Below are 25461 nucleotides of genomic sequence, written 5' to 3'. Positions count from 1 at the left end.
ATGAATGGCACGACAATGGGCCTCAGGATCTTGTCAGGTATCTCTGTGCATTCAGATTGCCATCGATAAAATGCAATTGTGTTCGTTGTCTGTAGCTTATGTCTTCCCATACCATAAACTCACCACCACCATGGTGTACTTTGTTCACAACGTTGACTTCAGCAAACCGCTTGTGCACACGACGCCATATATGTGGTCTGCAGTTGTGAGGCCGGTTGGACGTACTGCCAAATTCTCAAAAATGATGTTGGAGGCGGCGTATGGTAGAGAAATGAACATTAAATTCTTGCGCAACAGCTCTGGTGGACATTCCTGCAGTCAGCATGCCAATTGCACATTCCCTTAAAACTTGGGACATCTGTGGCATTTTAGAGTGGCCTTTTATTGTCCCCAGCGCAAGGTTTTAGAGTGGCCTTTTATTGTCCCAAGCACAAGGTGCACCTGTGTCATGATCACACTGTTTAATCTTGGCAAAGGATAAATGCTCACTAACAGGGATGTAAACAAATTTGTGCACAACATTTTAGAAAAATACGTTTTTGTGAGTACGGAACATTTCTGGGATATTTTACTTAAGTTCATGAAACATGGGGCCAACACTTTAAGTGTTGCATTTATAATTTTGTTCAGTGTAATGTTTTGATATTGATATCGAGCATCTGGTCTATACTTTCTCATACACCTTAATTGTAGGCGTATGTCAGAAAAGGTGTACTCAAGTCAGAACTACAGTATTGTACTCTGGCAGGGACAGCTTGAATAGAAACTGAACCAGGTACTTTTCATTTGGGGCTAATTCACCACCTGAGTAAGTGGAAACTCAAAACATATTAGCAACATTGCTAACTGCAATCACTGAATATTGATAAATACATGTCATACCCCCAGGAAGCTTAGACCTTACTCTCTTCAGCTAACAACATGATACTTGTTTTCCAGCGATTGAATTTTTAAATATTGCACAATCAGAATGCATTTTTCTCTTTTTCTCTCTCTGTACCATTCAAAAGTTTGGACACACCTACTGGTTTTTCTTTATTTTTACTATTTTCTACATTGTAGAATAATAGTGAAGAGATCAAAACTATGAAATAACACATATGGAATCATGTAGTAACCAAAAAAGTGTTAAACAAATCAAAATATATTTTAGATTTTAGATTCTTCAAAAAAGCCTTGATGACAGCTTTCCACACTCTTCTCTCAACCAGCTTCATGAGGTAGTCACCTGGAATGCATTTAAATTAACAGGTGAGCCTTGTTAAAAGTGAATTGGGGAATTGCTTTCCTTCTTAAAGCATTTGAGCCAATCAGTTGTGTGTGACAAGGTAGGGGTGGTATACAGAAGATAGCCCGATTTGGTAAAAGGGGGTGGAAAAAGTCAAGGGGTCTGAATACTTTCCGGATGCACTGTATTATATATAAGTGGGGTTGGCTCAGCTTGTGAACTTTTGCACATTCCCCTATTTCTCTAATTATTGCATCACCAGCCCCAAGGGATAGCTGGCCTTTATCTTTTCAGATGCTTTATTAAAGATGAACAGATCAGTCTCCAGCTGTGTCACCTGCTGTTTGAAGTTAAAAAAGTAAAACCTCTTGAACTCTTCGCCAAAGTCGATGAAGAGTTGTCAAGATCCTAAACCCGGTTTAGTCATTGTACTGATTCATGACACCTCACAACTGTGAGTTATGTCCTGGACTCTGTAAACCCTCATTCATTGGACAGTGACTTTCAATCAAAGCCCTTATTCTTACCTCCAAGATGTTTACACAGGCAGCCCAATTGGCAGGGCAATTCTGATATTTGTTTCACTAATTTGTGTTTTGATAATACAGCTCTTTGTCAATCATTTGGCATAAGATAATACTTGGGCTGCATGTGTAAACGCAGCCCAAGTGATTCTTCTGAGACGTTGATTAAGAAGATTTGGCAGACAAAGTTCAGATGGCTTTACTGTTTCACACATGCCAACAATCTTCATGTGATCCCCCCACGGGTATTTAGTTGAGGTTGTTCTGATTCATCAAATCTTCTTGAGGCAATATAAACTCAGCAAAAAAAGAAACGTCCTCTCACTGTCAACTGCCTTTTATTTTCAGCAAACTTAACATGTGCAAATATTTGTATGAACATGAGCAAGATTCAACAACTGAGACATAAACTGAACAAGTTCCACAGACATTTGACCAACAGAAATGGAATAATGTGTCCCTGAAAAAAGGGGTGGGGGGTCAAAATCAAAAGTATCAGTCAGTATCTGGTGTGGCCACCAGCTGCATTAAGTACTGCAGTGCATCTCCTCCTCATGGACTGCACCAGATTTGCCAGTTCTTGCTGTGAGATGTTACCCCACTCTTCCACCGAGGCACCTGCAAGTTCCCAGACATTTGTGGAGGGATTGGCCCTAGCCCTCACCCTCCGATCCAACAGGTCCCAGTCATGCTCAATGGGATTGAGATCCGGGCTCTTCGCTGGCCATGGCAGAACTCTGACATCCCTGTCTTGCAGGAAATCATGCACAGAACGAGCAGTATGGCTCGTGGCATTGTCATGCTGGAGGGTCATGTCAGGATGAACCTGCAGGAAGTGTATCACATGAGGGAGGAGGATGTCTTCCCTGTAAAGCACAGCGTTGAGATTGCCTGCAATGACAACAAGCTCAGTCCAATGATGCTCTGACACACCACCCCAGACCATGGGGGACCCTCCACCTCCAAATCGATCCCGCTTCAGAGTACAGGCCTCGGTGTAACGCTCATTCCTTTGACGATAAACATGAATCCGACCATCCCCCCTGGTGAGACAAAACCGTGATTTGTTAGTGAAGAGCACTTTTTGCCAGTCCTGTCTGGTCCAGCGACGGTGGGTTTGTGCCCATAGGTGACGTTGTTGCCGATGATGTCTGGTGAGGGCCTGCTTTACAACAGGCCTACAAGCCCTCAGTCCAGCCTCTCTTAGTCTATTGCAGACCGTCTGAGCACTGATGGAGGGACTGTGCATTCCTGGTGTTACTCAGGCAGTTGTTGTTTTCCATCCTGTACCTGTCCCGTAGGTGTGATGTTTGGATGTACCGATCCTGTGCAGGTGTTGTTACATGTGGTCTGCCACTGCGATGATGATCAGCTGTCCATCCTGTCTCCCTGTAGCGCTGTCTTAGGCGTCTCACAGTACGGACATTGCAATATATTGCCCTGGCCACATCTGCAGCCCTCATCCCTCCTTGCAGCATGCCTAAGGCACGTTCACACAGATGAGCAGGGATCGTGGAGCTTAGCAATTTTCCACTGAGGACAAGGTTGGAATGGGTGTCTGGCATGTTAATTAAGGGAAATGTAATTAACAACAAAACTGCTGCGATGCTCTGTGGCCCTTCTGGGATTCAAACCCTCACAACCGTGGGTTGTGTTCAATATGGCATATTTTAAGATGTTTTGCATTAGAAAGTATTTCTTATTGGTCCTTATAAGTCCAGGTAGTCTCTCCCTGTTTCAGCCTGCTCTTTTCAGATTGGTGCACAATGAACAAGACTCTGCTGCATACAACTCCGCCATCTGAACGCCAGGACATTTCAATGTGGTATGTATAAATCCCTGTCATAATCAATCTAACAAACATATGTGTTTGTGTGCATGTGCATTCATGTGTGTGTAAGGGTTTCCAATCGGAAAATGTGGTGCCGGACAACATGACCAGGAAGATTTTAATTTACCGGCCATTTGAGAAATTTACCAGACCCATATGCATTGGGTGCATATTAGGGCGTAAACCCATTAGGGCGTAAACCCACGGTGCTCAGAATGACAGATATCCAATTTAGATTATGTTAATCAATGCATATTAACAGAACATGCAACTCCTGTATTGAAGCAGCCAATAAAACGTACTTTATCAAAGGGCAATTCACTGGAAAAATCAGAGATCTCTGTTAGAAACTTATAAAGAGGGGAAATGTAAACATGCAACAACTAGGAAGGGTTACTAATATGAGTAGGATTGTGCCTTTGGCTTCTGGACAACGAAAGAAAGTTGATATGAAAACCAATAGAACAGGAGAGAAATGGTATAGTGTTGAGTCCAATACCGATGTAATTGGAAATAAATTTGTAAAAATTAAATAGTTACTCCTGTCTATACAGAAATAAATAAAATCATTCAAAATACTTCCCAGAAAGCAAGACAGAGGAATTAAGGATATTAGCTTATTTAAAAAAAATAGCTGTGGATTGTTTCAAAATTAGGCCGATGCCAATTTGGGAAGCCCACAATTTGGGCTGCACTTATGGCAATAGGCCTAGCTGATTATTGAGTTGTGGCTGTCAGTGAAAAGCATCTCAAATATGTGTGAAGATAATGTGTCTTTAGTATAATTTAAAATGTGGAGACAAGAAGAAGGGTAGGTGTGGCAAAGATATAGGCGAGTCTCTCTCCAGAATGGCTCAGCTGTCTCTTGTCAATTCTTGGGCATTCATGGGCATTCATTTCATTTAGTGAATTGTTGTCCCTTTGCTTTTTTTCTTTGATCAATTCCCCATTACAAATGTCACCAGTAGTAAATGCATCGTTAATCACTGTCATTTGGTTACATTCATTTCTGTTAATGCATGTTTTAATTACAGCAATTTACCCTTCTCATTCTCAGAGTGGAAATGTTGTTTGCAGAGTTCACACTTTTGGTTTATTTTATAACCATCATTTTTTTCATTGCCCTTTTTTTTTAGTTCTCCATGCGAGCAATGGTTTTTCTGTCCTGATAGAGAGCAAGCACCTGAGCACGCATATTTTTATTTATTTTTTTATTTCACCTTTATTTAACCAGGTAGGCTAGAACAAGTTCTCATTTACAACTGCGACCTGGCCAAGATAAAGCAAAGCAATGCGACAAAAACAACAACACAGAGTTACACATGGAATAAACAAGCGTACAGTAAATTACCCAATAGAAAAATGAAAGTCTATATACAGTGTGTGCAAATGGTGTGAGGAGGTAGGCAATAAATAGGCCATAGTAGCGAAGTAATAACAATTTAGCAGATTAACACTGGAGTGATAAATGAGCAGATGATGATGTGCAAGTAGAGATACTGGTGTGCAAAAGAGCAGAAAAGTAAATAAAAACAATATGGGAATGGGGTAGGTGGATTGGGGGGGCTATTTACAGATGGACTATGTATAGCTGCAGTGATCGGTTAGCTGCTCAGATAGCTGATGTTTAAAGTTAGTGAGGGAAATATAAGTCTCCAGCTTCACCGATTTTTGCAATTCGTTCCAGACACTGGCAGCAGAGAACTGGAAGGAAAGGCGGCCAAAGGAGGTGTTGGCTTTGGGGATGACCAGTGAGATATACCTGCTGGAGCGCATGCTACGGGTGGGTGTTGTTATCATGGCCAGTGAGCTGAGATAAGGTGGAGCTTGACCTAGTATAGACTTATAGATGACCTGGAGCCAGTGGGTCTGGCGACGAATATGTATCGAGGGCCAGCCGACTAGAGCATACAGGTCGCAGTGGTGGGTGGTATTAGGGGCTTTGGTAACAAAACAGATGGCACTGTGATAGACTGCATCCAGTTTGCTGAGTAGAATATCGGAAGCTATTTTGTAGATGACATCGCCGAAGTTGAGGATCGGTAGGATACGGTAGGTTAGTTTTACTAGGATAAGTTTGGTGGAGGAGGAAGGAGTGAAGGAGGCTTTGTTGCGAAATAGAAAACGTGTTCTAGATTTAATTTTGGATTAGCCAGACACCCAGGTATTAGTAGTTGTCCACATATTCTAGGTCAGAACCGTTCGAGATAGTGATGCTTGTCGGGCAGGCGGGTGCGGGCAGTGAATGGTTGAAAAGCATGCATTTGGTTTTACTAGCGTTTAAGAGCAGTTGGAGGCCACGGAAGGAGTGTTGTATGGCATTGAAGCTTGTTTGGAGGTTAGAAAACACAGTGTCCAAAGAAGGGCCAGATGTATACAGAAGGGTGTCATCTGCGTAGAGCTGGATCAGGGAATCACCCGCAGCAAGAGCGACATCCTTGATATATACAGAGAAAAGAGTCGGTCTGTGAATCGAACCCTGTGGTACCCCCATAGAGACTGCCAGAGGTCCGGACAACAGGCCCTTCGATTTGACACACTGAACTCTGTCTGCGAAGTAGTTGGTGAACCAGGCGAGGCAGTCATTTAAGAAACCAAGACTATTGAGTCTGCCGATAACAATACGGTGATTGACGGAGTAGAAAGCGTTGGCCAGGTTGATGAAGATGGCTGCACAGTACTGTTGGCGCAGTACTAGCATGTGCAAGCTAGCTAGCTAAATTGCCATAAATGTTTAATGCTTTTTGACCTGTCCCCAAATTAATGTAATTGGTTCAGAGTTCGTTTTGATATTTTAACCTGCGTGTCGTGATCTCGTTTGGTGGGGGGACCAAATACTTTTATGCACGATGGCACACGATGGCGCACGCGTGCAGTCGGTTTGGCTTCCATGTTATACTCATTTTAACTTAAATATGGTTGAGTAACCTTCAACTAATTATGTACTTTCTGACATTTCTGATCAAAAGTATTTTATTTGTGATCTTCTCCAGGTGAGGGAAAAGGTAGTTTTTCGACTCCATATATATTTTTGTGCTATCAAAAGATATTTCTCTAGAATGTACGATTGTATTCTTGTCACCTGTTAAACTCTTGATTTACTGTGTGACTAGCCAACTAATACATTGTACATTCCACACAGATAGATCCCCTCTAACCAAAATCCAAAATTCTTATTTTCTTTCTTTCTTGTCTGGGTCTGAATCTTGGTCTGATTGTGATATGAATCTTTTTTTCAAAAAAGACCTGGCCAAGAGACAGAAGCATACAATACACAATACACAAACAACAAAAAGGCCTGGCCAAGAGACAGAAGCATACAATACACAAACAACAAAAAGACCTGGCCAAGAGACAGAAGCATACAATACACAAACAACAAAAAGACCTGGCCAAGAGACAGAAGCATACAACACACAAACAACAAAAAGACCTGGCCAAGAGACAGAAGCATACAATACACAAACAACAAAAAGACCTGGCCAAGAGACAGAAGCATACAATACACAAACAACAAAAAGACCTGGCCAAGAGACAGAAGCATACAATACACAAACAACAAAAAGACCTGGCCAAGAGACAGAAATACCATAAGTCCTAATGATCTGACAGCAGACACCAAAACGTAATCTGCTAAAACAAGTACATCTCAGTAGAAGGTATTTGCTAAACCATGACAGAGCAGTCCAGTTCGCTGACAATTCAAATACCACACATATAAAATTGGTAGCCATGCATATAAATTAATATTGGGATTGCGTTCATAACATTTAACATGAATGTTTCATGAATCTTTATGATTTGTTGCAGTTTCTTTCAAAACTAACCTTCTAGCACATTTATCCAGCACCAGGGTAATTTCTGAATGTCTGGAGAGAGGATATTAAAATACAAATGCTGGTTATTGCAATATTAAAAGCGATTTGAATGTTAATATATTTTTTTAAATGCTATGATGCAATTGAAATTCTGAATGAAATTCAGTTGGACTGTTTTCTTGCATGCATGAATTTTATTAGATGTACTTGAATAACAAAAAAAAGATGAATACAGAATTGGGTGTCCTTGAATAACAAGAGCCATGGAGAAACAGTAAATGAGTACGTACTTGATTTTGTTTGATTGTTTGTTTTTACATGTAAAGATATAATTACAGTATGTCACAGCTTATGTTCACTATGACATTGTGTATGCAAACCCATTTTGAAAAACAGAATACCCCTTAATCATTTAAAATGTGGCTGTCAATTCAGTGTTAACATTGGTATTGGACACACAGTTAACAATCACATTTTCTCTGCTGGGCTGTGCCAGGGCCTGTGGATTTTGAGCATTAGCTTGAAAGTTTAATTACAAAGTCAAAAGGAGGCAGCATGATGCATTTCTGCATGATTCCTCTCAGCATGGCCCATGGATGTTCACCAGATCTCATGCTATTGATCTCCGTATTACACACTACGAAGCTGTGTAGCTGTCAATCACAACACATTCATAATACATTCTAAACACTAAATTCACTCTGGGCCTTCAGTGTTAACAAGTTTGCATTGAATAGCCTTCATTTTTCAAAACAATTAGAGTTTCAGAAGAAAGTTCTTTGTTTCTGGCCATTTTGAGCCTGTAATCGAACCGACAAATGCTGATGCTCCAGATACTCAACTAGTCTAAAGAAGGACAGTTTTATTGCTTCTTTAATTATAACAACAGTTTTCAGCTGTGGTAACATAAATTCAAACGGGTTTTCTAATGATCAATTAGCCTTTTAAAATGATAAACTTGGATTAGCTAACACAACGTGCCATTGGAACACAGGAGTGATGGTTGATAATGGGCCTCTGTACGCCTATTTAGATATTCAATTTTTTTTAAATCTGCCGTTTCCAGCTACAATAGTCATTTACAACATTAACAAATGTCTACACTGTATTTCTGATCAATTTGATGTTATTTTAATACCAAAACATTTGCTTTTCTTTAAAAAGAAGGACATTTCTAAGTGACCCCAAACTTTTGCACGGTAGTATAGCTTTTACCTTGACATGCAATCACTGAAAAGTCCATCACACACACACATGATAAATTTGTCTCTCGCAACTTTGAACATTATCTTAATGTCACATATAAGTCTGCAGGGTTTTTAAGACACTGGTGACATGGGGACTTAGGCATGGCTTTCTTCAACTCAATAGCATTAGTAACTCATTAGTAAATTTATCTAGATTGCTTTGTGACTCTGAAAATGGGCATACTTAGTTCCAGCATTTGGATCATATTAATCTGCCTTGCCAGGACTCAAAAAGCTACTTCAACATTATTCTCCATACAGAGCTGTGACCAACATTCTCTATATGAGGGGACAATGAAATTATAGGATGGAATTATTCCAAGCATTTCTTAACATGCCAGAAAATACTGGGTAATCATTAGCAGAAAATACTGGGCAATCATTACCATAAAATACTGGGTAATCATTACCACAAAGAGGGCTGCTGTTTATGAAAAGTGCAAAGTACGGCAACTTGAACTAAACACCACAACATTAACTTAAGACCACAACCATAAGACTAAACCTGTGGAATTAGATTCCACTAGTTTAACTGACCAAGCAGCAATGCTCAAAACTTGCCAATTACAAAATTATAAATCAGCACTGTACCAAGTCATGCGTTCAGAAATGGAGGAAAAATAAAGCTAAATTGTTAACCTTCAAATCAAAGCTGTCCCAAGTCTCTAATCAGCTAGAAAAGTTGAACAAGGTCAAACACATCAGGATGGAGACACACTTAGAGATAAGGGAACAGGGGGGTCGTTTGACACCTCAGTCACCCTCCCAGCCCCAAACTCTTGGTCCAGCTCCAGAGAAGGAGTCCCATGTCACCACCAGCACCCTTCTCAACCAAGCTGAGAAAGCAAAAGCACAGCCAGAAACAATAAAGACCAATTGACACCTACTGAAACATACCAGGCAACCATCAAAACACTGCTGGGCTTACAAGAACACTTACGTAATTCACTCCAGGCATCAACCACTGTTTGAGAAGCATGCAGCCTCTCGCTGCGTGACGTGATATTCCACCCAAATGCTGTATGCCATGGGCCCTCCAACCCTGTTCCTGCAGCTACCCAGTGCTTAATTTGGGAAACCAAGTGAAATCTGTTCGGGAACATCGATAGTTACATGTTTTCACAATTAAACATATTTCAGTTGACTGTTGACAGCCCCTCTGTCTGCGCTCTCGAGAAAGGAATGAAGGAGAGAAAGAGATGGAAATGCACGGATATTCTGTAGCTAAAGGTAATGCGTCAGCCTATTAATTATGAAAATATATAAAAAATGCCCTGTTAGTAATTGTAGGCTAGCTGTAAGCCACCCTGCACAATCAAGGAACAAACAGCATCGCCTAGGGCTGTATGTTCTCTCCCAGACTCATGCTTTGAAAGTTTGGAGCATAGCATAAGGTAACCAGTCCATCATGCATGCATAATAATACAGTCCACACACAACAGGGATTACTAGAATTAGTTTAATTTTGGAGTATAGGCTAGACCAATTATGTACCAAAGACATCTTAAATCTGTTTATTTTTTTTTTTATTTTTTTTATATGCGGTAGACTATTCAGCTATATATTGTATAACGGAACAATAATGACTTTAATTCCGAATTTTGGGGGGGGCTTGGACTTATATATAGGCAGGCCTATTCGTATGCTGAAGCTCTAATATGTGTATGGGCATTTTGAATTAATCATCACCATAGAAAGTGCTGTCCATTTCGTTGTGTTTGAAACAACATCCACTCAGTCTCAACCTGTTGTTGAACTTGAGTGATCACAGTGAGGTGAGTTTTAAAAGCATGATACTGTTTTGATGATACGCGTTTGAAGTGATTTTTGATTGCATTTTGCATTGATATTAGAGTGGTTAGATTGCCAACAGAGTGGTTGGGTACTACCAGTGCATGTCCAGAGTGCATAAGAGGAGATTACCATGACTCATGACTGCAGGTCTGGCAGTAACAACGTCACCACAACAGCCCTATGCCCACGCACAAAACAGGCTTAGAAGAAGACTTAATCTCAGAAGAGCTATTGTAGCCTGAACAGTGCACTTAATAAGCTAACATTCAATGAAAGAATGAGAAGATAATTAGAGTACAGCTTCTGCAACTCAAGCAAAGAGCCAACAGAGAAAAACAACAAGCATAAGGACACCAACTCAGGACCAAAGGAGCAACTTGAAGGAGGAACCCCAACTCAACCAGGAAGGACACACAGCCATCTTCTTCCTTTGTTCTCTTCTGTGCGGCCTGAACAATCAAGAAGCCACAACAGACAACAGGATCTCCATGTCTTCACTTCATGTCTTCACTTTGTCTTTCATTCTATTTCCTAACTCTCATTATGTTTGTAAATATTTTGATTAGTGTTATTAAATGTTGATTGTATGAAGAAACTGTGTTTGTCTTATTATTCTGGTAATTAACTCTAATTGATTCTCAAAGAATTAATACCTTCAGATAAGTCTATTACTACTTATAGTCTTCTAGGGCAGGGTTCCCCAACAACACTAACATTAGGGGGGGAACTGGGTTCGGGAAACCCTGTTATAGAGTTATTACTAAAATAAGTCAGGTCTTCTTACAATACTATTTTTTTTCAGTAACTGAACTGGTGTCCCATTAATAATGTCATAGTGTACACAGTACCTTACACTATTACATTACCATGTCTGTCCCTCTGTTTTATGCCATAGGTGTTCCCGCCTTGAAAATCACTCATTACAAAGATAAACAAAGACTATGAGGCTTACCTCCTGTTTCACACTGCTGGTATGAACAGCTAAAACAAAAACAAAAAACATTTTATGTTGGCTTTCAGTTATAGCTTTCACAACACAGCAGCAGGAGTTGATTGAGCTTGATGCACAGGGGCAGCTTGCACATGACCCAAAGCCTGTCTGATCTCACGTGGTATGAGACTGTAATCCATCATCAGGAATACAAAAGGCTATCGTAAAGGACAAAAAAATCAACTCCAAAATCTCCCAAAATCAGAAATTGTGGACGGCTGGGCATGGGCCTAGCAACGCCATCCCATAAAACCCTTGTGCTACAGAAACAGCAAAAAGTGACAATTCTACAACTGGATGTGAAGATCTTCTTCAGACTTGTCTGACCGCCATCAGTAAAAGCCTATGGGGGAACTGGTAACGTTAAGATGGGAGCACTGAACACAAAAGAAAAACTGTGCGTTGGCTTATGGAATGTTCAAACAATGTTTGAGTCCAGAAAGCTGGTACAGGTTACCAGCAAAATGAGGAGATACAAGCTATAGATCCTGGAGGTGAGTGAAGCCAGGTGGAATAGCCAGGAGGATAGACAACATAGTGAAGGTGTCACCATCATCCTACAGAATGGGGTACAGAAAACTCTGATGGAATGGAAACCAATCAGCAGCAGAATGACAAAAGCCAGACTCAATGGACAACATACCAAACTAACAATAATCCAATTAATAAAAAGATCTGTTCTATAACACCCTCTAATCTGGAGTAGAGAAGACACCTGATCAAGACCTGCTCCTTGTCATTTTGTTTTACTAGGCAAGTCAGTTAAGAACAAATTCTTATTTTCAATGACGGCCTAGGAACAGTGGGTTAACTGCCTGTTCAGGGGCAGAACGACAGATTTGTACCTTGTCGGCTCGGGAATTCGAACTTGCAACTTTTCGGTTACTAGTCCAACGCTCTAACCACTAGGCTACGCTGCCGCCCGATTGTAGACCTGAATGCAGAGGTTGGTACCAAGAACACCAACTATGAGAGAAGAATGGGGAAGCACGTCTGTGAAGTGAGTTATGACAACAGTGAGATACTGTTAACAGTCTGCGTCACAAATAACCTGGTGATAGGTTGTTGTTTCCCCACAAGAATATCCACAAACAAAAATTCGTACTCTCCTAATGGAAACCGGTAAATTATAATTAATTATTCATATGGTGTCAGCGCCGTGTGTATAGGTGGCAGGGAAGTCAGGCGCAGGAGAGTCAAAGATACATTGGGTGCGCACTACTTCAGTTGGATCCCCACAGGGAAGTGTTCTTTCACCAGTACTATACATACTGTATACTACTGCCGGAGCCAGTTCCCAGGGCGCCACCTGATCAAATATGCTGACGATACTGCTTTGGTCATTCTTCCCGAAGGGGATGAGACGGAGCATGGACCAGCCCTAAAGGATTTTACTGTCTGATGTGAGTCATCCCATCTAATATTAAATACATCAAAAACTAAGGACAAGGTGATTGACTTTCGAAGGAACATTACTATGCACACACCATCACTGATAAAAGGTGAGCCCATTGAAATAGTGGAGGAATACAATGTCGTGTCTTTGGCATCATTAAACTGAAGACTTATTTGTCAAATAACTCTGTAGTTATTATTACGCGATCAAACTGACTAATCATGTAACTGTAATTAACTAGGAAGTCGGGGCACCAAGGAAAATATTCCGAATAGAAAGTTATAATTTTCCTGATATAACTTTTCAGATATTTTAATATCTGATCAATTAGCCTTCTGATTAATGACTTATTCTTTATTTTACCTCAATTTAGTCTCATTCCAAACGTCGTAAATTGTTGGGTATCTGCACGAAACCAGTCTTTACTATGAGTCATCCATACATCAATTGTCTTAAATCCTTTACTTACTAACTAAGTAATTCACAGAAATGCATAAACAAACAGTAGATAGTTACAAGGAAATGATAGCGGATATGCTTTAGTGGGCTAAACCGGCATCGCGGCTTGGTGTACAAAAAGGGAAGTTGGGGTCAACTGCGATGAGACACTACAAAACTGATAATTATAACAATTGAAATGCTAATTCTTGGCCATGAACCATTCGGGAACAATTGCAATCAATATACTGTATATATTTACGCTCAGTGTGTCGTCGGGATCTCTGTTGAAAAGTTTGTTTCTGTTGGAGAGCCTTCTCTCTCATGGTTAGAATGGATAGTTCAGAGTGACATTCATTCATGTCGTTACAGAATACATGTTTCGGCGGTTGTCGGTCTTCCCGTTCAACGATACAGAATTCCTAGCTGCAGACTAGTAATTAATATCAAAGACTTGTTCTTATTCTGTTGATATCGATAGTCTAAGAGTTTAACCACGTGGGATGGTTAAAAGATTCAGCAATCGTATCAAACCTTGGCCCTCTCGTTATCGAGGTAAGCTGGTCTGCAACCTTTGTCCTCTTGTAATTGAGAGAAACATGGTCTGGTGAAAACCCGGGTGGGGTTTTTATTCAAAAGAGTAGAAAAGGGCCTGTCCCAGGATGCCCGACCATAACTGTGCTCATGGGCGGTCCTCTGATTTAGTTAAACTCCAAAGGGAATTGGAGTTTCCTTCATTAAACAGTTCAAAATCACATTTCACAATAACACAAACAGTATCATCCTCAATCATTAATCTTATACAACAATTAGATGTAAGCCTCATATCTGAGGCTATTATATAAACAGCGTTATGGTAATGTGGCCGTATTGTCTCCCATGAGTTTCACAAAATTGTACCAAACGGACCAGTTCGTAGCTGGATTCTTCACCGATCTTTTATACCTTCTCCAGAACATAAATGTTGTTCGGTTCTCCAGTTCTGTGAGGTGGAAGAAATTCCTTTGTACTCTCTAAGAAACTTTACTCTCTCTCTATACTGTGGCCATGAGGAGATAATCTCCTCCAGGAATTTACGACCTCTCTCTGACCACAGCAGTCTGGCTGTAGGAGACAGGGGGGGTAGGGGGATGGTGCATAGAAAAGGGTTGGTGCAGTGGGAAGGGTGCTCGCTGTACCCAAAGAGGGCAACGTCATGACAACAAATACCATGGGCTAGTCATTGACAACAAGCTGTCCTGGGATCAGTGTACTGACACTATTTTTAGATAGGCCAACAGAGAATGTATTTCCTATGGAAACTGCACTTTTTTAATGCTGATCTAACCATCATGGTTCTATTTTATAAATCTTTCATTGAGAGCATTCTGTCCTACTGCTTGACCTGCTGGTTTGGGAATTTCAAGGTTGCACAGAAAAATAGGTTGGGCAAGTTGGTCAGGACTTGCAGAAAAATCATGGGGCAGCAACAGCAAGAACTGTCATCTATCTGTCTACCTGGGCAGAGCCCTCCATAAGTCGAATAAAATAGCGGTTGACTCTTCCCATCCACTCCACCCTGAATTCCAGCATCTTCCTTCTGGCCGCAGGTACAGACTACCTATGGTTAAAAACAATACTGCCATGTACTTTTATTCAACAAAATGTTGGACTAATTGCACTTAGCACTTGCACTATGAAACTGCACTTACCCTGCCTATTTGTTTGTAAATATCCTTTGCTATTTATTTTACATTTTTGATGTGATATGTTTTATGACTGCTGCAAGATCAACAAATTGGATGCAGTCTATCACAGTGCCATCCGTTTTGTCACCAAATCTCCATATACTACCCACCACTGCAACCTGTATGCTCTCGTTGGCTGGCCCTCGCTTCATACTCGTCGCCAAACCAACTGGCTCCAGGTCATCTACAAGTCTTTGCTAGGTAAAGCCCCGCATTATCTCTGTTTACTGGTCACCATAGCAGCACGCACTCCAGCAGGTATATTTCACTGGTCACCCCCGAAAGGCGTGTGGCCGCCTTTCCTTCCAGTTCTCTACTGCCAATGACTGGAACGAACTGCAAAAATCGCTGAAGCTGGAGACTCTTATCTCCCTCACTAACTTCAAGCACCAGCTGTCAGAGCAGCTCACAGATCATTGCACCTGTACATAGCCCATCTGTAAATACCTCCCTTATTACCTCCCTTATTGTCACAGTCATCATAAAGAGGAGACCAAGGCGCAGCTTGGTAAGTGAACATAACTCTTTAATAAAAGAGAGAACACTGAACAGAACTAAACGAAACGAAACGAAACAACAAACTGAACCGTGAAGCAATATGGCTAGTGCAGAACAGGCAACTAAACATAGAATATAACCCACAAAACCAACATGGAAAATGGCAACCTAAATAGGATCCCCAATCTGAGAGAACGACAAACAGCAGCCTCTGATTGGGAACCAATTCAGGCCACCATAGACCTATATATACCTAGACAAACCAAAATCCCATAGATGTACAAAAAACCCTAGACAAGAATACACACATACCACCCTCATCACACCCTGACCTAACCAAAATAATAAAGAAAACAAAGACAACTAAGGTCAGGGTGTGACACTTATCTTACCTCATTTGCACACACTGTATATATACTCTTTTTCATACTGTATTATTGACTGCATGTTTGTTTTTTCCATGTGCAACTCTGGGTTGTTTTATGTGTTGAACTGCTTTGCTTCATCTTGGCCAGGTTGCAGGTCTCAACTAGCCTACCCGGTTAAATAAAGGTGAAATATTTTTAACATATTTTTAATGTAATAATCCTGAACTTTCCTTGATGGAAAAATTTACATCTGATGCACCGCCACACTTCATGATCAAATATCCAAATATCAAAGTCTGGAGAGCAAGGATCAAAGTGAGCACAGTCAGAATACAATTACTTATAATAAATGAGTCAATAAATCAGGGGTGTCAAACTCAATTCGTGGAGGGCCGTGTGTCTGCTTGTCCAGGAGGGGTGTGTGTCTGCTGGTCCAGGAGGGGTGTGTGTCTGCTGGTCCAGGAGGGGTGTGTGTCTGCTGGTCCAGGAGGGCCGTGTGTGTCTGCTGGTCCAGGAGGGCCATGTGTCTGCTGGTCCAGGAGGGCCATGTGTCTGCTGGTCCAGGAGGGCCATGTGTCTGCTGGTCCTGGAGGGCCGTGTGTCTGCTGGTCCTGGAGGGCCGTGTGTCTGCTGGTTTTTGTTATTTCATTTCTATCGGAGTCTCGTTAAGACCTAGACAACCAGGTTATGGGAGTTCCCAACTAATCAGTGACCTTAATTGATCAATCAACCACAAAGGAGTTGTAAAATCCCCTCGGCCCTCCAGGACTGGAGTTTGACACATAAATTAATAAACTGACGACTCACCACAGTTCTCCTCGTCCGCTTCATTTCCACAGTCATCGATACCATTGCAGTGCATGAGCTGGGGCAGGCACATGCTCAGGTTGCCACAAGGGAAATATCCTAGGGGGCAGTTTGTCTTCTCCTCCGAGACGTTGAACGAAGTTCCTGCTGAAAATTCAAGAGCCATGTTTCAATTTCAAAGTTGGTGTTTCTCATTGATTGGGGAATGGGGAAACATATTATAAGCGGGGAATGGGAACAGATATTATAAGTGGGGAATGGGAACACATATTATAAGTGGAGAATGGGAACACATATTATAAGTGGAGAATGGGAACACATATTATAAGTAGGGAATGGGAACACATATTATAAGTGGGGAATGGGAACACATATTATAAGCGGGGAATGGGAACAGATATTATAAGTGGGGAATGGGAACACATATTATAAGTGGGGAATGGGAACACATATTATAAGTGGAGAATGGGAACACATATTATAAGTGGAGAATGGGAACACATATTATAAGTGGGGAATGGGAACACATTAAAAGTGGGGAATGGGAACACATATTAAAAGTGGGGAATGGGAACACATATTATAAGTGGGGAATGGGAACACATATTATAAGTGGAGAATGGGAACACATATTATAAGTGGGGAATGGGAACACATTAAAAGTGGGGAATGGGAACACATATTAAAAGTGGGGAATGGGAACACATATTAAAAGTGGGGAATGGGAACACATATTATAAGTGGGGAATGGGAACACATATTAAAAGTGGGGAATGGGAACACATATTAAAAGTGGAGAATGGGAACACATATCATAAGTGTGGAATGGGAACACATTATAACACCATGGAAAATTAAAGGGCGGTTGCTAATTTTAAAGTTGGTGTATTTCCTGAGTGGAAACAAAATATTATAAGAGCCCTCTAAAAATGATGAAAGTAAACATCTTTCAGTATCGTCCACCCAAGGGGAGCTAGCTCATCAGTCAGTAGGCTCTGGATGGGTTTGTCGAAAACACTTGAGCATTTTCCTATCAATGTTTCATTTAGCAGTCAATTCTGAAAATGTATGAAATACGAAATATTAACAGGGCTCCCATGGTGTTCAGTTCATAGAGATGATTTATTCTTAGTTCAGAGTGTTCATGTGCTCTCTGGAGTATAGGCTAGTTGCATAATGCAACAGGGGAACATATCCACCATCCTTTATCTGCTTCCATGATAATCAAACTAAACGGGTGCACTTTTACATGCAAAGACCCCCCACTGCCTTTTTGCTCCTGATATATACCCACACATCATACTGTATCTAGTCAGTTACATGTTTTTGAAATATACCCACACATCATACAGTGCACCAGGAAAGTATTCAGACTTGTTCCACATTTTGTTACGTTACAGCCATATTCTAAAATAGATTAAATCGTCCTCCCCCCCCTCAATCTACGCACAATACCCCATAATGACGAACCAAACTGTTTTTATTTTATTTTTGCAAATGTATAATTTTTGTTGTTGTTGAAATATCACATTTACAAAAGTATTCAGACCCTTTACTCAGTACTTCATTGAAGCACCGTTGGCAGCAATTACAGCCTTGGGTCTTCTTCAGTATGACGTTACAAGCTTGGCACACCAGAATTTGGGGAGTTTCTCCCATTCTTCTCTGCAGATCCTCTCAAGCTCTGTCAGGTTGGATGGGGAGCATCACTCCACAGCTAATTTCAGGTCTCTCCAGAGATGTTCGATTGAGTTCAAGTCCGGGCCTTGGCTGGCCCACTCAAGGACATTCAGAGAATTGTCCCAAAGCCACTCCTGCGTTGTCTTGGCTGTGTGCTTAGGGTTGTTGCCCTGTTGGAAGGGGAACTGTCGCCCCATTCTGAGATCCTGATCGCTCTGGAGCAGGTTTTCATCAATGATCTCTCTGCACTTTGATCTGTTCATCTTTCTCTCGATCCCGACTAGTCTCACAGTCCCTACCGATAAAAAACATCCCCCCACCACCATGTTTCACCATGAGGATGGTGCTAGGTTTCCTCCAGATGTGACGCTTTGTATTCAGGCCAAAGAGTTCAATCTTGGTTTCATCGGACCAGAGAATCTTGTGGCAAACTCCAAGTGGGCTGTCATGTGCCTTTTACTGAGGCATGGCTTCCGTCTGGCCACTCTAGCATAAAGGCCTAATTGGTGGAGTGGTGCAGAGATGGTTGTCCTTCTGGAAGGTTCTCCTTTCTCCACAGAGGAACTCTGGAGCTCTGTTAGAGTGACCATGTGTGCCTTTCCAAATCATGTCCAATCAACTGAATTTACCACAGGTGGACTCCAATCATGTTGTAGAAACATCTCACGGACAATCAATGGTAACATGATGCACCTGTGCTCAACTTCGAGTCTCATAGCAAAGGGTCTGACTATTAAGGTAAATAAGGTATTTCTATTTTTCATTTGCAAACATAAAAAAAACTGTTTTCCGCTTTGTCATTATTGGGTATTGTGTGTAGATTGATAAAAAAAGTAATACATTTTAGAATAAGGCTGTAATGTAACAAAGTGTGAAACAAAAGAAGGGGTCTGAATACTTTCCAAATGCAGTGTATGTTTCTGAAATATACCCACACATCATCGTGTATGTAGTCCATTATTTGTTTCTGAATAGCACAGCTGTGACTGCTTACCGAAGCATTTGTCAATGCAGGCTTGAACCTCAATTTCCACTCTTTTCCATGTTGATCCATATTCCACCAATGGACCAGGAGAAGTGTTGCTCATTATGTCAAAGCCATCTTAAATTCAAGTTGGCGGGATCATCCTAGATTCTATTGCTCCTACTGCTGTACAACCAACCAAAAGAGGCACTTACAACAACATAATGGGCATTTTACCTGGTTTTCCCCCGTTTGTCACACAGAGAGCGTATCCAATGAATATTCCCAGCGGGAATTGGTTGTAATTAAGTGAGGCATGCTTGACACATGGTCATCATGGTTTACTGACCAGATAACAACCAAAAATATGGTGCCATTCCCAGTTGTCTTGATGTTATCATGCTGGAATCATGAGAATGAAGACTACATGAACCCTAACACCTGATAGTGACATCTCAGTGCTTAGTGGGGTGACTAGGAGTCTTTGTCGATGTGCCTTTGAGCAAGGCACTTAACCCTGAATGCTTCTGTTAAATGACTGAAATGTAAATGTATTGTAAAGATGGACATGGTAAGTCATGTGCAAACCTCAGGGCTTTGGCTAACCTTAGCCATGCACTTCATCACAACAGAGACATGAGTGAGGGACCTAGTTTCACACTCGCTCTGAGAAATTCACTGCTCTCAAAATCAATCGTGGAGATACTGATGTATAAGCTCTGATGGATGGTTGGAACCATCCTTCTCCTCTAACTGTGTTGGTCATCCAGCAGGATAACATGGGAATAGTCATTGGTTACGCTCTCTGTGTGACAAACGGGGGAAACCAGGTAAAATGCCCATTATGTTGTTGTAAGTGCCTCTTTTGTAAAGCAGTTAGCGGTTGGTTGGTTGTACAGCAGTAGGAGCAATAGAATCTAGGATGATCCTGCCAACTTGAATTTAAGATGGCTTAGAGGAGAACTGTGTTAGAGGAGAAGGATGGATCCAACCATCCATCAGAGCTTATACACTAAGATAAAATCACAGGTAGGAAAACCAATCTACCGGCTGTAATCTTCAGCCACCAACAGACTGAGGATAACTGCAGTCCTCTTGGTGTCTCGTATCATTTCAGAAGAGATACATCAATTATCTTTCAGAAGTCATTGCTCATCCATCCTAATAAGAGTATGTTTCCTTAACAATTCTTGAAACCATGTCTCTAGAGGAACATCATTCTGGATACAGCAATGCATGATGCAACAAGGAAACTCATTCAAAGAGACTTGCAAAGCTGTTTATGTCTAACATCTGTTCCCACCATGGCAGGTGATGCAGTGAATTTCAGTTGAGCAAACACATTTTATATTAACAGAATTTTTGTCACAGCTGTCTTAAGTTGAAGCTATGTTTTTCTTTTGTTCAAGTAACACTTGGAACGAAAAGTTGAGTAAACTAAAAAACGCTAGGGAACCAGTTACTGTACTTAATAATAAATAGTTACAACATTTGCAGGTGTTTTTAATTTTTAATTTTTACAGTGCATAATGTTTCCATTTCAAGCAACGGAAATTGACATCCAATATCCGCCTGTGAAGTCATAGTCCACATTTTCCAATATTTAAAGTAGTTCGATGCTGAGATGAGTCCACGTCCCATTCCATCTGTTGCATTGCAGTTCCAGATCAACCCCAAATCAAATCTGACGTTTGAAGCAAAATAACATTTGACACACTTTGTTTTGGGAATGAAGTAGCACTTTACACTAGTCTGTATGGGACATTTTGTTTTGGGCATGAAATAGCACTTTACACTAGTCTGTATGGGACATTTTGTTTTGGGAATGAAGTAGAACTTTACGTTATTCTGCATGGGACACTTTGAAATACATCTACCTTCCATGTAGCCTGTGTGCTCAATTACTTTTTCATGCCAAGTTCATCTGAGTCAATACTAAGAATATCTCTTGATCTGTGTACAAAATCCATGCACATTAAAGATCAAATTTGAGGAAGAAAGTGCTATTGCAGTGTCCCAAATAACCCTGTGGCAAAGTTATTTTGGTCAACTGATGTCAACTGATGTTAGACAGTCTCTCAGTCCATCTGTCAATGTGGACACTTTCCAGCACCGAGCCACAGAGCAACCTGTCACTAACATGGCTGACTTGTCAGTCAGGATACTGTAGGAGGTCTACCTTTTTTCACCCCAAATATTTGCATATCATTTTCATTCATTGGAGCTCATCTGATTTCATCAATTTGTGACAACTGTTGTGCTGTGAATTACAGGGTGGTCTAGCCTATCAGAGCCTGCCTGTCAGAATTGTTTTAAGATGGCCGTACTATGGATAATTTAGCTATTTATTTAGAATTTTAGGGCCCCTGTAGGTATAAAAAAATATATACAAAATGATTTCACAAAATAATGAATTTGGCCTTTAATGCATCAGAGAGTCAAAAATAAATAATAAGAAATCAGGTTTTGAAGTGTCTGTCCTATATCTAGGAGATAAAGGATATCTCATGAAATATATATTTTTACACATATTTAACCCCCTTTTTGTTGGCACAAAACTAATTCCATTCATTTTTTAAACCGGTTCCAGGTTACCTTCAATAACGAGGCTATATACAGGGGGTACCGGTACCGAGTCAATGTGTGGGGGTACAGGTTAGTTGAGGTAATTTGTACATGTAGGTAAGGGCGAAGTGACTATGCATAGATAATAAACAGCGAGTTGTAGCAGCATTCTTATGGCTTGGGGGTAGAAGCTGTTAAGGAGCCTTTTGGTCCTTGACATGGCGCTCCGGTACCGCTTGCTGTGTGGTAGCAGAGAAAACAGTCTATGACTTGGGAGACTGTAAGTAGCCTAGGGCAGGGATTGTGAAACCCGACGTCTTCTGAGGAATTCGATTTTAGACACGAAAGACTGTAAAATTACTAGGAATTCATCGCAAAGTGATTTTAATTCAGGAAATGTATTGCCAAGTATTTCCACTCGTAAATAGAGATATACACTAAGTGTACAAAACATTAGGAACACCTTCCTAATATTGAGTTTCACTCCCTTTTGCCCTCAGAAAAGCCTAAATTCATCAGGGCATGGACTCTACAAGGTGTCGAAGCATTCCACAGGGATGCTGGCCCATGATGACTTCAGTGCTTCCCACGGTGTCAAGATGGCTGGATGTCCTTTGGGTGGTAGACTATTCTTGATACACACGAGAAACTGTTGAGCGTAAATAACACAGCAGCGGTGCACTTCTTGACACACTAAATCCGTTGTGCCTGGCACCTACTACCATACCGCATTCAAATGCACTTCAATCTTTTGTCTTGCCCATTCACCCTCTGAATGGCACACACACAATCTACGTTTCAATTGTCTCAAGGCTTAAAAATCCTTCTTTAACCTGTCTCCTCCTAGATGAAGGGGAGTGGATTTAACAAGTGACATCAATACAGGACGTAATACAATGTCATGGAAAGAGCAGGTGTTCCTAATGTTTCGTACACTCAGTGTATGTGTTTGTGTACCCATGTAAACAAAGTTTGAAATTATTATGTTTTGATAAATACAATATCTGTTTGGGCTTCTTGCGTCAATTTGCAGAGTACAAATTATTTATAATTATGTTCCGGCCCCCGACCATCCACTCAAGAAAAAATGTGCCCGTGGCTGAATATAGTTGATGACCCCTGGCCTAGGGTATGTGGTGACTGACAAGCACTAATAGCTGGATTACTAATTTCACTGATTGAAATTGATGCATGCAGGCTCAACAGTTACTCAATGATCTTGATCATCACTTTTAAACAAGCTAAAATTGTCATGGAAATACTGAATAAAGCAAATGTTCTCAGATGTGTCATACAATATATGCAATACTAATACAGTATTTGAATCATTGATTTTACTAATCAATATGTTTGATATCTGCAAGTGGTGGGAATGTAATTTTAGAATATGACTCTCAGGGCCAAAATCTTTGCCATGCTAATTTCAGAAAAGCCCAGGGCAAGATCCTGACATGTTATATTTAGTGTATGAGCCACAATATGTATCTCTATGGTATGAGCATCATAAAGGAGATGGTTTCTATATCATTCTCTACTGGCGTTCATTCCACATCATTGAAATAAGGTGAACAGTTATGTAAAAAGGTCCCATGACCTCAATGCTCTCTTGTAAACAAATGGTGGGAAAATACATTATTTATATGACTGAGAATAATATTCCTCGACCCCAAATGAGTCTCTCCAAACTGCATAAACAGCACCACAGCAATGTAATATCTCAATGTGAAACATCAGCAGCCAGCAGCCAATAAAGGTGCAATATGCAGAAATCGCTCCGCCATTTCCTGGTTGCTAAATTCTATTAATTTGCCTAATTTCAGGTTATTTGACAAATTAAGCAATGTATAGTGTAGAGCCGTCAAAGTCAACTCTCGACCTCAAAGTCAGTTCCACTGCATTTTTTCATTGTTGCACTCTAAACAGGAACTGATTTAGACCTGGGACACCAGGTGGGTGCAATTAATTATCAGGAAGAGAGAAAACCAGTAGGCTCCGGACCTCATAGGGTAAGAGTTGAGTAAATAGTTGAGGAAGAAATGGAGTGTTCGGATTTACGTACAGAGTAATACGAAATGCTCTGAGACCAGGTTGGGACTCTGGGGTAGACATAACATTATACATGTAAATCCAGGACACTCCAATTAGTCTGATATATTATGTTTTGTATGGTATCGTATGTATTAATTTGTGTCCATGTCCATCTTCCATTTCATTTGATATCTTACGAATTACAATTCGTATATGTTACAAATTGCAATATATACAATAATGTTATGAATTTGACATTTGTATAATATGTTTCGAATTAGCAAAACTTATGATGTTACAAATTCCAATTTGTTGTGGCTAATGTTTGCTAGGTGAGTAACACTAATGTTAGCTAGGCTAAGGGTTAGGGCTTAAGTTTAGTGTTAAGGTTAGGAGTAAGGTTAAGGTTAAGGTTATGGTTAGGTAGTTTCAAAGTTGCTAATCAGCTAATCAGCTAAAGTTGTCCGTGATGAGATTTGAACACGCAACCTTTGGATTGTTAGGTGTTGATGTTGTATGCCTACCCATCCAACCTAAAAGTAACCTTCTGTCTTATGTAACCATACAAAACGTATCATATCATACTAATACGTGTCTATGTTACGTTTAGTCTATAAGACCAGGCTACAACGGCGAAGGCAATTAGATACCATAACGAAAATATTTTCCAGGATTTTATCATTTCGTGCCATTATAGAGCACTTAAACGTAATTTCGTCTGTCAAGTGTCCCACAGTATTTTCGATAGCAAAGCTACAGTATAGACTCCATTTAGCTGCATCTATTGCAATATACACGTCTAAGACGTTCCGGCTAAGCAAACTTCCAGAAGACCTGTCAAAAATAAATGCAAACAATGCCAGAATTGGAGGGGAAAACAGATAATATACAGGCTTAAACCATACATTAGCATAAATAACTATTGGTCAATTTCAGAGTTAACAAACTGATGTGCAACATATCATTAGGTTAAACATACCTGTCACTCCATACATGAGAATCCAAGCGACATAAGCTTGCATATTTAACTGTAACAGCATTAAAAACACGAGAAAACAGAAGTTTAAGTTTTCTTCCAAGCTTCCAACGCGTAAAAGCTGTAGTCTAAGAACTGCAATTACCAAGATGGGCTAGACTACTTAGTAGTTAAGTTTGTCAAGATGACGTTGGTAAAGATGGTTAGCGGCTGTCTGGAGCCAACAGTAGAGAAACCGATTCGAAACTGCTCCAGAGAATCTATTTCATCAACTGGCACACGGAAATCTCCACTGCCGCTCTAGAGCGCGTGCGAACCGTTTGTCATCAACAGAGGGAAAGAGAGACAGGGAGAGCGAGAGAGAGATACATACGTACAGAAAGAGAGATATACATACAGAAAGAGAGAGAGAGATACATACAGAAAGAGAGATAGATACATACAGAAAGAGAGAGAGAGATACGTACAGAAAGAGAGAGATATACATACAGAAAGAGAGAGAGAGATACAGACAGAAAGAGAGATAGATACATACAGAAAGAGAGGGAGAGAGAAAGACAGGATCAATACAGAGAGATTAA

At 40.7% G+C, this 25461-nt stretch overlaps 1 protein-coding gene across 1 annotated transcript in view; it reads right to left on the bottom strand.

The window, feature by feature from the left end:
• The window catches only part of LOC109910167 (relaxin receptor 1-like), an 86307-nt gene extending 61110 nt beyond the window's left edge, over window positions 1-25197 (bottom strand). Inside the window, exons 1-2 of the mRNA XM_020509305.2 lie at window positions 24884-25197; window positions 16668-16814 (exon numbers count right to left, since the gene is read on the bottom strand). Of these exons, the coding sequence (XP_020364894.1) occupies window positions 16668-16814; window positions 24884-24944 (208 nt within the window). The 5' untranslated portion in view covers window positions 24945-25197. The remainder of the gene's footprint in view (window positions 1-16667; window positions 16815-24883) is intronic.
• Between the last annotated feature and the right edge of the window lie 264 nt (window positions 25198-25461).

The sequence above is a fragment of the Oncorhynchus kisutch genome, linkage group LG19, assembly GCF_002021735.2.
Source record: "Oncorhynchus kisutch isolate 150728-3 linkage group LG19, Okis_V2, whole genome shotgun sequence".
NCBI classification, from domain to species: domain Eukaryota; kingdom Metazoa; phylum Chordata; class Actinopteri; order Salmoniformes; family Salmonidae; genus Oncorhynchus; species Oncorhynchus kisutch.
Note: the sequence above shows the minus strand (reverse complement) of the source record. Positions and strands in the feature narration are given on the sequence as shown.